General features: G+C 43.7%; 1 protein-coding gene across 4 annotated transcripts in view; it reads right to left on the reverse strand.

The window, feature by feature from the left end:
* The window catches only part of LOC112220069 (ral guanine nucleotide dissociation stimulator), a 70,692-nt gene that overhangs the window by 51,536 nt on the left and 1,495 nt on the right, over positions 1 to 17,661 (reverse strand). Inside the window, exons 1-2 of one of the 4 annotated variants that reach the window (XM_042302623.1) lie at positions 4,238 to 4,299; positions 3,127 to 3,287 (exon numbers count right to left, since the gene is read on the reverse strand). The exons of 1 other annotated variant lie outside the window; for it this stretch is intronic. In XM_042302623.1, the coding sequence (XP_042158557.1) occupies positions 3,127 to 3,147 (21 nt within the window). In that variant the 5' untranslated portion in view covers positions 3,148 to 3,287; positions 4,238 to 4,299. Of the gene's footprint in view, positions 1 to 3,126; positions 3,288 to 4,237; positions 4,765 to 17,661 lie in introns of those variants that run through there. 2 more of the 4 variants (XM_042302621.1, XM_042302620.1) reach the window with 2 other exon arrangements.

The raw sequence follows: 17,661 nt of genomic DNA on the forward strand, positions 1-17,661 counted from the left end.
TTGCATCTTGCATATGCCGCTCGGTCATCGCTCATCCATATATTTTTATGTACATATTCTTATTCCATCCCTTTAGATGTGTGTGTATTAGGTAGTTGTTGTGGAATTGTTAGATATTACTGCACTGTCGGAACTAGAAGCACAAGAATTTCACTATACTCACATTAACATCTGCTAACCATGTGTATGTGACCAATAAAATTTAATTTCATCTCATTTTTACTGCAAACTGCTGCATATCTACAGATGTAGGGTCCTAATTTGATCACTCTTTTGTTGCTGAGAATTTTCCTGGGTCACAGGAAATACACAAGCTTTAGGATTTACATAAATTCACTGAAAACCTGCACTAACACAATGTTATGTATTCCACTTTTTATGTAGCCTCATTTTGACCTGCTAATAGCCTAACCACCGATCAAGCAACATTATAGACAAAACATTCAAATCCTAACGCTGCAGAATTATTTTGCTGCACCAATACAGGTCCAGGTAAGATCCTACATCTCTACTACTGACTAAATACTGTATTCAAGGTTCAATTGAATTCCCTATCGTTCAGGTAATATTCAGTCCAAACTACTACACCTCCATTCCTAATGCGCAGACGACTCCAAGCAGAGAGTAATCAGTGTGGTCACTTTCTATTCTTCTCTTTGACCTAGTTTTGCTGGTGATTTAGGGCCATAAGATATGGCTACAGAGTGTGTCAGTGAACACGATACACCCGTTTCCTTCTGCCAGCACACTAGAACTAAGAGCCTGGCACGAAATTTGCCAGTTGCTCTCGCTCAAGCTTCCTCTGATTTTGTACAGTACAGTATGGGTGGAGGAAGTATAGTTGTTGCTCAATGAAACAGCAGATGTAAAATTCAGCTGAGGCCATTATTTTCCCAAAGGACAAGCAGCAGTGGAGTTATTCAGTTAGCCAACTCTCCCGGACCCCCCTCCAGAACTACACGAGGGAGAAGACTTGAACAAAGAAAATTATTCTAACAAAGATTTCGAAGATCCATGGATGGACGACACGCTTCACAGTCACACACTACTCACAAAAGGTCATTACTGTACAGGAACGTTTCAGTCATTTAAGAGGCATTATTTCCCCCACAGACATAAAAGATATTTCAGTATGAGACTACTTCAATACATTTGGCTTCTCCCAAACCCATCCAGTTTTTTCTCTGGTTATTTTAGTTAATTGGTTATAATAGGGGAAGAGTGTGGAGTTGAAGGATTTCAACCCCGTACACTGAGATTGGACACCAGAGAGGCTGTGGGTTGGAGGCAGTCTGACCTGTCTGTGCTTTAGAAAACCCCTGATCTTATTGCCGCCTTGGAGCCAGGAGAGAGAATTAGAAAGCTGTAGTGACTCACACACACAGCTGTCGGCAGAGTGCACACACAGCCACATCCCCCTGCCCACACACCCTCATTCAAGGGTTCTTTATTTTTACATTGTAAAATAATAGTGAAGACATCAAAACTATGAAATAATGTTAAATAAATCAAAATATATTTTATATTCAAGATTCTTCAAAGTAGCCACCGTTTGCCTTGATGACAGCTTTGCACACTCTGGAAGGCTTTTACAACAGTCTTGAAGGATTTCCTAAATATGCTGAGTACATGTTGGCTGCTTTTCCATCACTCTGCGGTCCAACTCATCCCAAACCATCTCAGTTGGGTTGCGGTCAGGTGATTGTGGAGGCCAGGTCATCTGATGCAGCACTCTGTCACTCTCCTTCTTGGTCAAATAGCCCATACACAGCCTGGAGGTGTGTTGGGTCATTGCCCTGTTGAAAAACAGCGCAAACCAGATGGGATGGCGAAACGCTGCAGAATGCTGTGGTTGCCATGCTGGTTAAGTGTGCCTAGACTTCTAAATAAATCACAGACAGTCTCACCAGCAAAACACCTCCACACCATCACTCCTCCTCCTCCATGCTTCACGGTGGGAACTACACATTCGGATATCATCTGTTCACCTACTGTGCGTCTCACAAAGACACAGCGGTTGGAACCAAAAATCTCAAATTTGGACTCATCAGACCAAAGGACAGATTTCCACCGGTCTAATGTTCATTGCTCGTGTTTCTTGGCCCAAGCAAGTCTCTTATTATTATTGGTGTCCTTTAGTAGTAGTTTCTTTGCAGCAATTTGACCATGAAGGCCTGATTCACACAGTCTCCTCTGAACGTTTGATGTTAAGATGTCTGTTACTTGAACTCATTTGGGTTCTGGTAACTCGAATGAATTTATCCTCTACCGCAGAGGGAACTCTGCTTTCCTGTGGCGGTCCTCATGAGAGCCAATGTCATCAGTGCGCTTGATGGTTTTTGCGACTGCACTTGAAGAAACGTTCAAAGTTCTTGAAATGATCCGGATTGACTGACCTTCATAACTTAAAGTAATGATGGAATGTCATTACTCTTTACTTAGTTGAGCTGTTCTTGCCATAATATGTGTAACGGATGTGAAACGGCTAGCTAGTTAGCGGTGGTGCGCGATAAATAGCGTTTCAATCGGTGACGCCACTTGCTTTGAGACCTTGAAGTAGTAGTTCCCCTTGCTCTGCAAGGGCTGCGGCTTTTGTGGAGCGATGGGTAACGATGCTTCGTGGGTGACTGTTGTTGATGTGTGCAGAGGGTCCCTGGTTCGCGCCCGGGTATGGGCGAGGGGACGGTCTAAAGTTATACTGTTACATATGGACTTGGTATTTTACCAAATAGGGCTATATTCTGTATACCCCCCTACCTTGTGACAACACAACTGATTGGCTCAAATGCATTAAGAAGGAAAGAAACTCCACAAATGACCTTCTAACAAGACTACCTCATGAAGCTTGTTGAGAGAATTCCAAGGTGTGCAAAAAATGTCATCAAGGCAAAGGGTGGCTACCTGGAAGAATCTCGAATATAAAATGTCTATTTTTTATTTGTTTAACACTTTTCTGGTTACTACATGATTCCATATGTGTTTATTTCATAATTTTGATGAATTCACTATTATTCTACAATGCAAAAAAAATAGTAAACCGAAAGAAAAACCCTGTATTGAGTAAGTGTGTCCAAACTTTAGACTGGTACTGTAAATATAATGTAAATATATTTTTTTTACTTTTACCCCCTTTTCATGATATCCCATTGGTAGTCTTGTCCCATTGGTAGTCTTGTCCCATCACTGAAACTCCCGTATGGACACAGGAGAGGCGAAGGTCGAGAAGCATACGTCCTCCGAAACACGACCATGCCAGACAGGTTGTGTCCCACATCTAAAATCAGTCCCTGATTCAAGGGTGAAAATGAAGAAATGCAGTGGAACTGGCTTCGAAGTCCAGAGTTGAGTTTGAGGGACGTAGCCTATTACTGACATCACCAGCGAGGCAGTGTGTTATTTGGAAAGTAGAAAACATACTGCTTGGACAGCAGTCAACACTGTGACGTATTGAGATCCAATTGAATCAATTATTGTAGCTGGTTCACTGGCTTCGTTTTAAAAGCTGTCTTGTACCATTTTGGGGGAAAACAACTAGTGACGGGTGTCACTAGTTGTTTTCATATAACCTTGTCCTCTAAAGGGGTTTCATTGATGATTATTTATGACTGGTATTCATTTCATTTAATAAGCAGCATAGACTTGTTGAGCAATTACTTTTGTAAAATTATAACAGTGACTATAACGATTTTCTTGTTCAGTGTCTATGCATTGTGGACCAATATATTGTTAACTAATTAGTTGTACTAAAAACTAAAATCAGGGTACTTATGTTGTTTGAAGGGCTCACTTGCTAAACAGACATGTGTCTCAATGTTCAATCCCTGTACAAATAAAGGATACATACAAAATCAAATAAAAACAGGCTATATTATGAAATAATAAACAGTTACATGTTTGTTCTTCATCAATAAAACATATCGATTTCACAACGTGTGTTGAACTTTTCTGGAAAGAAACGGGATACTCAAACTATGTTGATGCATTTCAAAAGGATTACAACTATAGCCTACTAATGTTGATGCGCACTTAAACGTATTGGACTTCAATAACTGTGTCATTGACACTAAGGCAGAAGTAAACAACAAAACACAACAGAACACAGATCGTATCCTCTCAAACCCCTAGGCGTTAAACCTTCATCGATCATCTGTGGTAGCTTGGATAACAGATCTGTTAACAAACGCATTGAAAACCGCACACAAGGCTACAGTGCGCAGTAAATAAGTTATTTCGTTACCTCCAACTGCGGAAGGTCAGGGTCCAGTTGGGTGAAGCTATGCAAGACAACAGGGCTCGCATCCCCGGCGACCTCTAGTTTCACCCCGTCCCAGATGTTGCGTATCCTCCAGGTGCTGGCATCGAACATCACATCAGGGGAACCCAGCTTGATACTGCGTCCCTCGCACTGAGCTCCCGTTAGATAAACCATTGGTGTCGTCCGTCGGTATCGCTACAACAGCAACAATGTCATATGAAGCCTACACCGTGGTAGTCTTCCCCCATGTCTTGCGGGTAAAACGGCGTCCTGTTTTTTCTCTCATAAAAGCCCTTGACAAACCGAACACCCAGGAGTATGTAGGCTACTACTGACTGCTCTCTGTGTTTGTTGTTTTTATGTCTGCTCTGCTCCGGGAAGCGGGGACAGAGGTTGGCTGGGTTGGCTTGGAAAGAATGGGCCAGCTCGTTTTGCATGGCCCGGTGCCCGGGTTTAGTGGCGATTTAACTTAAGGACCAATGGAATGATCTAAAAATATTGAAACTCCGTTACCGGGTCACCGGGCCATGCAAAACGAACTGGCCCATTCAGCCGGGTCCATAGCTCCTCCCCCGACGCAGGAACGCCTGCCCCCTCGTGGGAAGGTGATGTCATTTTCGCAGCAACGTGATGTGGGCAGAAAGTCGTTCTGTAGGACATAGGTCGTAAACTGTACAGCTCTTAAAACGATTCACACCCTTATGTTATCCATCCTATGCTGTATTCTTGCACTACAAAAATGTACGTTTGAGAGGGCGACCAACAGAAATGTAAACGGTGAAAAATGTCTCATGAAATTTGAACTCGCAAATAGCACTTGCTTTTTTTGTATTTTTATTTAACCCGGACGACGCTGGGACAATTGTGCACCGCCCTATGGGACTCCCGATCACGGCCGGTTGTGACACAGCCTGGGAACGAACCAGGGTCTGTAGTGAAGCTTCTAGCACTGCAATGCAGTACCTTAGACCGCTGCACCACTCGGGAGTCCAAAGTATTTCTATGCTCTGCATCCATACCATGAGAGCAATATTAGGCTATGTTACCCTTTTTTTACATTTTGAATATAGGCCTAGCTATAGCTATCCTGTATGTATGTGTTGCCTAACCTTCTGTTCATTGTCATTTCTATTAAATCTATTAAGCCTACCTACATTATAACCTGCCTCCTTACTGTCTTCCATGATAGAAACACTGACATATATTATATTACATTAAAGCATTGATGCATATTTCATATTTTTTCATTCTCCTTCCTCCAGTCTTTGTTAGTACTTGTATTTGATTATTTTACGATAAGCACTTTGTTACCTGTATTGGAAAGCGCTATTCAAATAAAGTTATTGTTATTATTATTATTATTATTATTAAAGGCAATGTTTTAAATACCATGTGTCTTTCACAGTTTAAAGATTAAGCTGTGAATGTGAAATACTTGAAGGAGACAGAAACTAACTCATTTGTTTTGTTGAGTATAGAACAGGGCAGTCTGAGCTGCCCCCACACATATCCTCAGCAACCTTTTGGTTGCTCCACTTTCTACATCTGTTTTGCGTTATGTGTGGGCTGAGCCGCCCGAGTCACTGCCAGTAAACGCAAGCTGAAAACAAAGTCAGGGAGGCTGAGGAATGCGAAGAGGGAGAATGGAGAGCAGAGAGGGGTGGGGGTTTAGGGGTTGGGGCTGACTAGCTAGGGACAATGTTGGGGTGCTGCTGTTTTCAGTGAAAAACTAAGGTCATTAGTGGGTTTTGAAGTGAGTATAATATTTAAGTGAGATGAGGTTGCTTCACCTAGCTATCTTAAGCTGACTGGATAACTAAAATGACTCAAATATAAATGTAAGTGTATCTTTGCAGAAATGTGAATGTGTTATTGTAATAAAACATGTAATAGTATGTATTAATTTTGTGTTTGAGCGTGTGTGTGAGTGCCCGCGTGTGTGTAGGGATGTAATGGTAACCCTATTAACGCTGCACCAGCGGTCATGGGTCAAATTCCACGTGACTGTTGAGTCACGGTAACCACTACAAAACTGCGCTCTGTAAATGAATGGCGCTGATAGGCGTTAATAGCCAAACTTGCTAACAGCCCTCAAGTCACAAATGGCCTAGTACTCAATCATTCAATCAAATTGATTTAAAATCAAACACTTTATGATTAAATTGGAATAATCTGAACGATGAGAATAAATTATTGATGATGGAAGTTAGAGGTCCTGTTCCGAAATGGACCCGGGGATTTCCCACCCAGACCCGATATGCAAAAATACATTTTTAAAACATTCCATGGTCTCCGTGGATCTTATTTCAAACTCAAAGCCAAACACAACAGCAGCTATCTGAGACGCATATTTGATGTGAGGCTAATAATTAGCTGGTTGATAAACTGAATCAGGTTAGTAACATCTGAGGTTGAAGTGAAAACATTCAAAAGGGTAGCTCCCCAGGAACCGGGTATCACCTGTTGCGTAGTGAGAGCCAGTTCCTCAAACAGCTGGTTGAAAAAAAAATGGACGAGCTCCATTTGAGACTGAAGAACTGTAATATCTTATGTTCCTCTGAGTTGTGGTTGAACAAGGACAATATAATGTACATCTCTGGTTTTCCTAAACATCGGCAGGACAGAATGACAACTTCAGGTAAGCTTTGTTAACAATAGCTGGTCCGTGACCTCTAATATTAAGGAAGTCTCGAGGTTGTGCTTCCCTGAGTTAGAATAAGCTGTAGACCATATTATTGACCAAGAGAGTTTTCATCTATATTTTTCATAGTTGTCTATTTATCCCCATAAACCGATGCTGGCACTAAGACTGACCTCAACAAGCTGTATAGTGCCATACTCAAACAAGAAGATGCTCATACATAGGCGGCGCTCCTAGTTGCCAGTGATTTTGTTATGCAGGGAAACTTAAATCCCTTTCACCTCATTTCTTCCAGCATGCCACCTGTGCAACTAGAGGCAAAAAACTCGAGATCACTTACACACACAGAAATGCTGTGACGTCTACTCCCGCTCCTCCCCTCCGCGTCGCCAGTATACTAACCACTGTTCCTGGCATCCTTCAATACGCACACCTGGCACCAATCATTACGTGCACCTGCACTTCATCATGAGGCACACCTGGACTCCATTACCTCACTTATTACCCTATATGTGGCACTCCCTTAGGTTCTTTCCCCAGTCAGTATTGTTTCTGTGTCTATGTCAAGACACCACTATGAATGTGTCTCGTTCCATGTTTGTTGGTTTATTAAACATATCACCTGCTTCTCAACTCTCAGCATATTTGTTACAGAATACTGACTCTAACAATGGAAGCAGCAGGAAAACAGAATATCTCCCAGACAGTCGACGAGCAGGGATACCTTCTTCGTCAACACCACGACCAGCTGGCACAACTGGAGACAGCTATGGAAGAGGTTCTTCGCAGTGTGCAACATCTTGAGCATACCCGGGAGGTGTTTCAGTGAACTAGCAGAGGATACTCTACAACCAGTCGACCCAGCACAACAGCCCATTCAGCAACAAGCTCAGGTCAGTGATCCCCGTTTATCCTCCTGGATAAATATGAAGGCACCACATCTAAATGCCGTGGCTTCCTACTTCAGTGCTCCCTCTACTTTGCGCACCAGATGGGAGCCCCCACCACCGAGAGGTCCGAGGTTGCCACGGTTATTTCTCTGCTGACGGGGCGGGTATTGGAATGTGCCACTGCTGTCTTGGAGAGAGGAGAGGAGGACCTATATTCATATGAGGGGTTCATGGCTCTGTTCAAATGTATCTTCGATCAGCAATCGGAGGGCAGGAGGGCCTGAAGGCTGCCGAGTACGCACTCACCTTCCGGGCAGTAGCAGCATCCAGCAGATGGAATGAGCCGGCACTTCGTACGCTCTTACTGAGCTCCCCTCTGTCGGTTTCACTGCCATTTTGGTGGTTGTGGATCGATTTTCCAAATCCTGTCGTTTTATCCATCTCTCTGGTCTCCCTACTGCTCTCCAGGTCACTGCGGTACTACTCCAGCAGGTCTCCCGGCATTATGGCCTTCCGGAGGACATCGTCTCCGACCGTGGCCCCCAATTCACATCACGGGTATGGAGAACCTTTATGGAGAAACTCGGGGTCACGGTCAGCCTCACTTCCGGGCAGGTGGAGAGGATGAACCAGAGGCTGGGGAGGTTCCTGAGGAGTCACTGTCAGGACCTGCAGGGAGAGTGGGCCCGATTCCTTCCATGGGCGGAGTACGCCCAGAATTCGCTACGTCACTCCTCCACTGGGCTGACCCCTTCCAGTGTGTTCTGGGTTTTCAGCCGGCCCTGGCTCCGTGGACCCCGGACCAGACCGAAGCGCCTGTGGTTGATGAGTGGTTCAGGCGCTCAGAAGTGTGGAGCGACGCTCACGTGAGACTCCAGTGTGCCGTCCACCGTCAGAAGGAGCAGGCAGACCGCCACCGGTCACTGGCACTCCCTTAGGTTCTTGTCCCAGACAATATTGCTTCTGTGTCTATGTTAAGACGCCACTACGATGTTGTCTTGTTCCATGTTTGTTGGCTTATTAAACGTACCACCTGCACCTGCTTCTCGACTCTCAGCGTCTTCGTTACAAATGCATACAAAGCTCTCCATTGCCCTCTATTTTGCAAATCTAACCATAACTCTATCCTCCTGATTCCTGCTTGCAAACACTCAAACAGGAAGTACCGGTGAAGCGCCCAATATGGAAGTGACTACCGTATCTCACCTTCTTTTCATGTCTCCCTTCTCAGGCCAATGGTTCCTGGTCCCCTAGCTGATGCTGTCCCCCACGACACCCCTCCACCCTCCCCCCTGGACATCAAGGGGGGTCCAGCCTATGCCGTCAGATCCCTACTGGACTCCCAATGTTGTGGGGGTCGTGGAGGACATTCTGGATCCCAACATCATCCTTGATTTTTCACTTTTGCCGCTGTGGCTAGAGCCGCGCGTCGGGGGTGGTACTGTCACATCTACTCCCGCTCCCACTCCTCCCCTCCGGCGTTCAACGTCACCGGTATACTAACCACCGGTCCTGGCATCCATCATTACGCACACCTGCACTTCATGAGGCACACCTAGACTCCATTACCCTATATGTGGCACTCCCTTAGGTTTTTTTTCCCAAGTCAGTATTGTTTCTGTATGTTAAGACGCCACTACGATGTTGTCTCGTTCCATGTTCGTTGGTTTATTAAACGTACCACCTGCTTCTCGACTCTCAGCATCTTTGTTACAAATGCATACAAACCATCGCCCTCCATTTTGCAAATCTGACCATATCAAATGTATTTAAAAAACCATATCCTCCTGATTCCTGCTTACAAGCAAAAACTCAAACAGGAAGTACCGGTAACGTGCCCAATATGGAAGTGGTCTGACGAAGAGGATGCTAAGCTACAGGACTGTTTTGCTAGCACAGACTGGAATATGTTCCAGGATTCATCCAATGGCATTGAGGTGTTTACCACATCAGTCACTGGCTTCATTAATAAGTGCATCGACGTTGTCCCCACCGTGACCATACGTACATATCCCAACCAGAAGCCATGGATTACTGGAAACATCCGAGCTAAAGGCTAGAGCTGCCTCTTTCAAGTAGCAGGACTCTAATAAATCCCGCTACGACCTCTGACGAGCCATCAAACAGCCAACGTGTCAATAAAGGACTAAGATCGAATCCTAGCACGCCAACTCTGACGCTTGTCGGATGTGGAAATGCTTGCAAACTATCACGGATTACAAAGGGAAACCCACCCGCGAGCTGCCCAGTGAAGACGTCCCATGTGGTTTACTTGGTAGAGCATGGTGCTTGGAATGCTAAGGTTGTGGGTTCAAATCCCACAGGGGCCCATACAAAACATGTATGCACTCATGACTGTAAGTCACTCAGGATAAGAGCGTCTGCTAAATGACAAATGTAAATGACGCAAGCCTACCAGATGCACTAAATACCTTCTCTCGCTTCGAGACAAGCAACACTGAACCATGCAAGAGCACTAGCTGTTCTTGATGACTATGTGATGTGCCGATGTGGGTAGCCGATGTGGGTAAGACCTTTAAACAGGTAAATATTCACCCATGGATTACCAGGACAAATACTCTGAGCATGTGCTAACCAGCTGGAAAGTGTCTTCACTGACATTTTTAACCCAGTCTGTAATACCTACATGTTTCAAGCAGACTACCATAGTCCTGTGCCCAAGAACGCAAAGGTAACTTGTCTAAATTACTATCGCCCTGTAGCACTCATGTCTGTAGCCATGGAATGCTTTGAAAGGCTGGTCATTACTCACATCAACACTATCATCCCAGACACCCTGAACCCACTCCAATTCGCATACTGCCCCAATAAATGTACAGTATTGTGCAATCGCAATTGCACTCCACACTGCCCTCTCCCACCAGGACAAGAGGAACACCTATGTGAGAATGTTGTTTATCGGCTACAGCTCAGCATTCAACACCATTGTGCCATCTAAACTCATCACTAAGCTAAGGACCTTGGGACTGAACACTTCCTGGACTTCCTGACAGGCTTCCCCCAGGTGGTGAAGGTAGGCTACAACACATCCGCCATGCTTACCCTCAACACGGGGGCCCCTCAAGGGTGCGTGCTTAGTCCCCTCCTGTACTCCCTGTTCACTCACGACTGCATGGCCTCGCACGATTCCAACACCATCATTAAGTTTATTTACGATATGACGTGGTAGGCCTGATCACCGACAAAAGTCAATCAGCCTATAGGGAGGAGGTCAAAGACCAGGCAGTGTGGTGCAAGGACAACCTCTCCCTCAACGTCAGCCAGACAAAGGAGCGGATTGTCGACTACAGGCCCTCAGATCCTCAAAAATGTCTACAGCTGCACCATTGAGAGCATCTTGACTGGCTGCATCACTGTTTGGTATGGCAACTGCTTGGCATCCGACCACAAGGCGTTACAGAGGGTAAAGCGTACGGCCAGTACTTTACTGGGGCCGAGCTCCTTGCCATCCAGGACCTCTATACCAGGCACGTCAGAGGAAGGCCCTACAAATTGTCAAAGACTCCAGCTACCCAAGTCATAAACTGTTCTCTCTGTTACCGCACGGTAAGCAGTACCAATGCACTAAGTCTGGAACCAGCAGGACCCTGAACAGCTTCTACCCCCAAGCCATAAGGATGCTAATATGTAGTTAGTCCAGGTAGCTATTTGGTTAACTGTTTAACTATCTGCATTGAACCTCCTTGAACACATTTTTTTTAAACTCATAACAAACGCAGCTGCTATTGTTTATTATCTATCCTGTTGCCTAGTCACTCTATTCCTAGTTAAACAATGGCAAGAAAAAGAAAATGAACCCTTTAGAATTATCTGGATTTCTTCATAAATTGGTCATAAAATTAGATCTGATCTTCATCTAACTCACAACAATAGACATACATACTGTGATCAACCTAATAAAACACAAATTGAATACATCATTTAAACATTCACAGTGTAGGTTGGGAAAAGTATGTTAACCCCTAGGCTAATGACTTCTCCAAAAATCTAATTGGAGTCAGGAGTCAGCTAACCTGGAGTATAATCCGTGAGACGAGATTGGAGATGTTGGTTAGAGCTGCCCTGCCCTATAAAAAACACTCACAAAATTTGAGTTTGCGATTCACAAGAAGCATTGCTGGATGTGAACTATGCCTTGACCAAAAGAGATCTCAGAAGACCCAAAATTAAGAGGTGTTGACTTGCATAAAGCTGGAAAGGGTTAGCAAAATATCTCTAAAAGCCTTGATGTTCATCAGTCCACGGTAAGACAAATTGTCTATAAATGGAGAAAGTTCAGCACTGTTGGTACTCTCCCTAGGAGTGGCCATCCTGCAAAGATGACTGCAAGAGCACAGTGCAGACGTAAAACACGTAAAACACTAAACAAGAATGGACAGATGAAACTAAAGTTGAGTTGTTTGGAAGGAACACACAACACTATGTGTGGAGAAAAAAATTCACAGCACACCAACATCAAAACCTCATCCCAACTGTAAAGTAAGGTGAATGGATTATCATGGTTTGGAGCTGCTTTGCTGCCTCAGGGCATGGAAAGTTTGCATCGAAGGAAAAATGTATTCCCAAGTTTATCAAGACATTTTGCAGAAGAATGTAAGGCTATCTGTCCGCCAATTGAAGCTCAACAGAAGTTGGGTGATGCAACAGGACAACGACCCAAAACAAAAGTAAATCAACAACAGAATGGCTTGAACAGAAGAAAATACGCCTTCTGGAGTGGCCCAGTCAGAGTCCTGACCTTCTGGAGAGGCCTAGTCAGAGTCCTGACCTCAACCCGATTGAGATGCTGTGGCATGACCTCGAGTGCGGTTCACACCAGACATCCCAAGAAAATTGCTGAACTGAAACAGTTTTGTAAAGAGGAATGGTCCAAAATTCATCCTGAATGTTGTGCAGGTCTGATCCGCAACTACAGAAATAGTTTGGTTGAGGTTATTGCCGCCAAAGTAGGGTCAACCAGTTATTAAAACCTACTTTTTTCAACCTGCACTGTGAATGTTTACACACTGTGTTCAATTACAGACATGAAAACGTATAATTGTTTGTGTGCTATTAGTTTAAGCAGACTGTGTTTGTCTATTGTTGTGACTTTGATGAAGATCAGATCAAATTTTATATCTTAAAGTGTACCTATGATGAAAATTACAGGCCTCTCTCATCTGCCAATAAATACTTATGTCATGCAATAAAATGCAAATTAATTACTTAAAAATCATACAATGTGATTTTCTGAATGTTTGTTTTAGATTCCGTCTCTCACAGTTGAAGTGTACCTATGATAAAAATTACAGACCTCTACATGCTTTGTAAGTAGGAAAACCTGCAAAATCGGCAGTGTATCAAATACTTGTTCTCCCCACTGTATATTTTACGAAGCATGTGACAAATAAAATGTGATTTGATCACTAACTTCCCATCCATCCTCTTCCCATCCATCCCTTAGCGGGCCGTGTGTCAAACAAGGCTGGTCAAATTAAAACAACATGCACTCCGATTGGCTAGCCCTTTTCCCACATATGCAGAATTCCACTCAAGCACAACAGGAATTACTGGGCAAAAAAAAAAGGGAAAACATGCAAAGGGAAGATAAACCCAGATGCAGGCCACAGAGTCTACTACTAACCAAAGAAGACATGGTTGTCATTTACTGGGTGGGAAAGAGATGGGACCCCAAGGTCGTTCACACACTGTTAGCGAACAGTCCCTGTAGCACAACAACGGGGGGTGATATAGTAGTCATGATTATGGTGTAACACTGGTGTGGTACTCAGTCCTGGCTCCTGTCGTTATGTAACACCAATGACAGGGCATAGAGGCTCTTCCCTGTTGCTTTGTGGAGGCTTACTACGGGCTATAATTAGACGCTTTGTCAGTATCCACGGTAACCTGCAGGTGAGGTTCAGAAAATAATTATAGGAAGCCATTTTATTAGTTGGACTGGCTTTTTTGTGATCCCAGAATATTACATTTTTATTGTAGTGGAAATAGCTTGTGTGCTACTGCGGTGCATTTGTTCTGTAGTTTTTATGATTCTCAAGCACTTTATATAATGGTGTGGGAGCTATCAACCTCTGTCATCACCAATGGGTGAAGCACTGCAGAGATTTCCTCTTATTTTTTGCTCATCAAACATGTTTTGCTGTCTAGATGAGAGAAATTAATTTGAAAATAGCATGCTTACACAGAATAAGCCAATTCCTGGACTAAAAATATTCTTAATTTTCATCCGGGAAACCTTCCCAAAGTGTACAGGCACACTTGTATAAACTCTTAAAAAAAAGGGTTCTGAAAGGGTTCTTCGATGTCCCCACAGGAGAACCCTTATTGGTTCTAGGTGGGACCCGTTGGGGTTCCACGTAGAGCCATCTGTGGAAAGCGTTCTACATGGAACCAAAAAGGGTTATTCAAAGGTTTCTCCTATGGGAACAGCCAAAGAACCCTTTTAGGTTCTAGATAGCACCTTTTCTTTCTAAGAGTGTAATGGAGGAGATGGAAATGGAAGAGCATTTCTCCCAGTGTCACCTCACCTCGTCTTTATAATTACTACACTGGTAAATATATTTGAAACCAGGCATAGTTCACCAGCTCTGAACTGCAAAGCATTCAGGATGCACTGGAATAAACCGTTCCCTTACCTACTATTGTAGGTGACCGAACCACCCACCCTCTCTCTCACTCTCACTCACACAGCAGAGGTCATCAATATCTTTCACATCTTAAAACTGAGATACTGTGGATATTCAGTGGCATAAAAATAGTATGATAAGTTCAACACTTTTAAAGACGCTCACAAAGTAATGCTTGGGGATAAAACATGGAACTCTCTTTTTCTCTCTCTCTTATTCTCTCTCCCCCAACCTACTGTACAGCAGAGTAGAGGTCATCATTACAGATGTGGTCGACCTCCCCTCCTCCTCCCCCTCCCTTCTCCCCCTCTCCTTCTCCCTCTCTTCCCCTCTCCTTCGCCCCCTCTCTTTCACCCTCTCTCCTTCTCCCCTCCTCCTCCCCTCTCCTCCTCCCCTCTCCTTCTCCCCCTCTCCTTCTCCCTCTCTCCCTCTCTCCTTCTCCTTCCTTCTCCCCCTTCTCCCCCTCTCCTTCTCCCCCTCCTGGTTGAGAAGTGTAAATAAGTTGTCATTAGAAAGGTAGAGCAGAGAAGATACTGGAAATTACAGAGACTACAGAGTAATGACACTGTAGCTGATAAAAACTCCAAGGGGGCTGACAACAATACAGACTGCCAATTTCCACCTCTTATCTCTGGGACACCACATCCAGGAACAGAGCCTGGCTGATACTATAGCCGGGCCGGGTGGGCTTGTGAATTGGGAAATGAAGAGGCGTTTTGGCAAAAGCCTGGTTGTCTGAGGAAATAAAAGTAACCACTGGAACATTTGCCAAGTAAGATGGGAAATGATCTGGTGACTTTCCAAACTTGTGTCAAAATAGAAATACCAGTCCCAAAATGCTTACTTTGACAGCACTCAAGTTTAAGATATGCAACATTCAAAATACAGAAATAACAATGGCATGAAACCATTACAGTGGCACTCCAGTCTCCTTTTCACCTTATTTAACAACTGATTGACTTAAAAGGCACATCTCAATAGGTGGTCCAAGCATGTCATGACATGGCATGATCCATAGACTTCTAAAGTGATGGGTCCACTTACAGGGCAAGGAGAAACTAATTCAGTCAAAGCTGGTTGGCTGGTGTCTGTGGAAAGATGGGAAATTATCCTAATTTTGCTACTTAGTTTTGTCACTCACTAATAGTGCCTTCTCTTTCTAGAACTACATTACATCAATCATACATGACCTGACCTATAAAACCAAACACACATCACACAAACCAGTACACACAGAACATGTCTGAAGTTGACCGCAAAGGGATTCACACGCACGCCAGATACCTCTGAACCTACTTCAAACGTTCCGACAATAACTTGTCATTGTGACACGTTTTACACAGTAAAATGGCCACTTTCGGTTGTAGATCATTATATCAAAGTGACACTAGATCATGTTTTGTATTGTGTTGCTTGCTTGCTACAATGCTACTCAGTCCTGATTCAATGAGCATCCATGAAAGGCTGTTGCCCTGTGCCATGTTAATAATAGCATCAGTGCACACATAAATACAGTTGAAGTCGGAAGTTTACATACACTTTAGCAAAATACAATTAAACTCAGTATTTCACAATTCCTGACATTTTATCCTAGTAAAAATGCCCTGTCTTAGGTCAGTTATGATCACCACTTTATTTTAAGAATGTGAAATGTCAGAATAATAGTAGAGAGAATGATTTATTTCAGCTTTTATTTCTTTCATCACATTCCCAGTGGGTCAGAATTTTACATACACTCAATTAGTATTTGGTAGCATTGCCTTTAAATTGTTTGACCTGGGTCAAACGTTTCGGGTAGCCTCCCCCAAGCCTCCCACAATAAGTTAGGTGAATTGTGGCCCATTCCTCCTGACAGAGCTGGTGTAACTGAGTCAGGTTTGTAGGCCTCCTTGCTCACACAAGCCTTATCAGTTCTGCCCACAAATTTTCTATGGGTTGAGGTCAGGGCTTTGTACCTTGACTTTGTTGTCCTTAAGCCATTTTGCCACAACTTGGAAGTATGCTTGTGGTCATTGTCCATTTAGAAGACACATTTGCGACCAAGCTTTAACTGATGTCTTGAGATGTTGCTTCAATACATCCACATCATTTTCCCTCCTCATGATGCCATCTATTTTGTGAAGTGCACCAGTCCCTCCTGCAGCCAGGCACCCCCACAACATGATGCTGCACCCCCGTACTTCACGGTTTGGATGGTGTTCTTCAGCTTGCAAGCCTCCCCCTTTTTCCTCCAAACATAACGATGTTCATTATGGCCAAACAGTTCTATTTCTGTTTCATCAGACCAGAGGACATTTCTCTAAAAAGTACGATCTTTGTCCCCATGTGCAGTTGCAAACTGTAGTCTGTTTTTTTATGGCGGTTTTGGAGCAGTAGCTTCTTCCTTGCTGAGCGGCCTTTCAGGTTATGTCGATATAGGACTCGTTTTATTATGGATATAGATAATTTTGTACCTGTTTCCTCCAGCATCTTCACAAGGTCCTTTGCTGTTGTTCTGGGATTGATTTGCACTTTTCGCACCAAAGTACGTTCCTCTCTAGGAGACAGAAAGCGTCTCCTTCCTGAGCAGTATGACGGCTGTGTGGTCCCATGGTGTATATACTTGCCTACTATTGTTTGTACAGATAAACCTGGTACCTTCAGGCGTTTGGAAATTGCTCCCAAGGATGAACCAGACTTGTGGAGGTCTACAATTTTTCTTCTGAGGTCTTGGCTGATTTCTTTTGATTTTCCCATGATGTCAAGCAAAGAGGCACTGAGTTTGAAGGTAGGCCTTGAAATACATCCACAGGTACACCTCCAATTGACTCAAATGATGTCAATTAGCCTATCAGAAGCTTCTAAAGCCATGACATCATTTTCTGGAATTTTCCAAGCTGTTTAAAGGCACAGTCAACTTAGTGTATGTAAACTTCTGACCCACTGGAATTGTGGTACCGTGAATTATAAGTGAAATAATCTGTCTGTAAACAATTGTTGGAACAATTACTTAAAGTAGATGTCCTAACCGACTTTCCAAAACTATAGTTTGTTAACAAGAAATTTGTGGAGTGGTTGAAAAACTAGTTTTAATGACTCCAACCTAAGTGTGTATAAACTTCTGACTTCAACTGTACAGCTACATTCTTTCTCCTGGCCAATAAGAATAAAGTACTTCACTTAGGACCTGCCTGAGTGGGCACCCTGACCTGTTCCCATGGCGAAACCATGCTGACCAAAGCCTAAAAG

The sequence above is a fragment of the Oncorhynchus tshawytscha genome, linkage group LG20 (assembly GCF_018296145.1).
Source record: "Oncorhynchus tshawytscha isolate Ot180627B linkage group LG20, Otsh_v2.0, whole genome shotgun sequence".
NCBI lineage: Eukaryota > Metazoa > Chordata > Actinopteri > Salmoniformes > Salmonidae > Oncorhynchus > Oncorhynchus tshawytscha.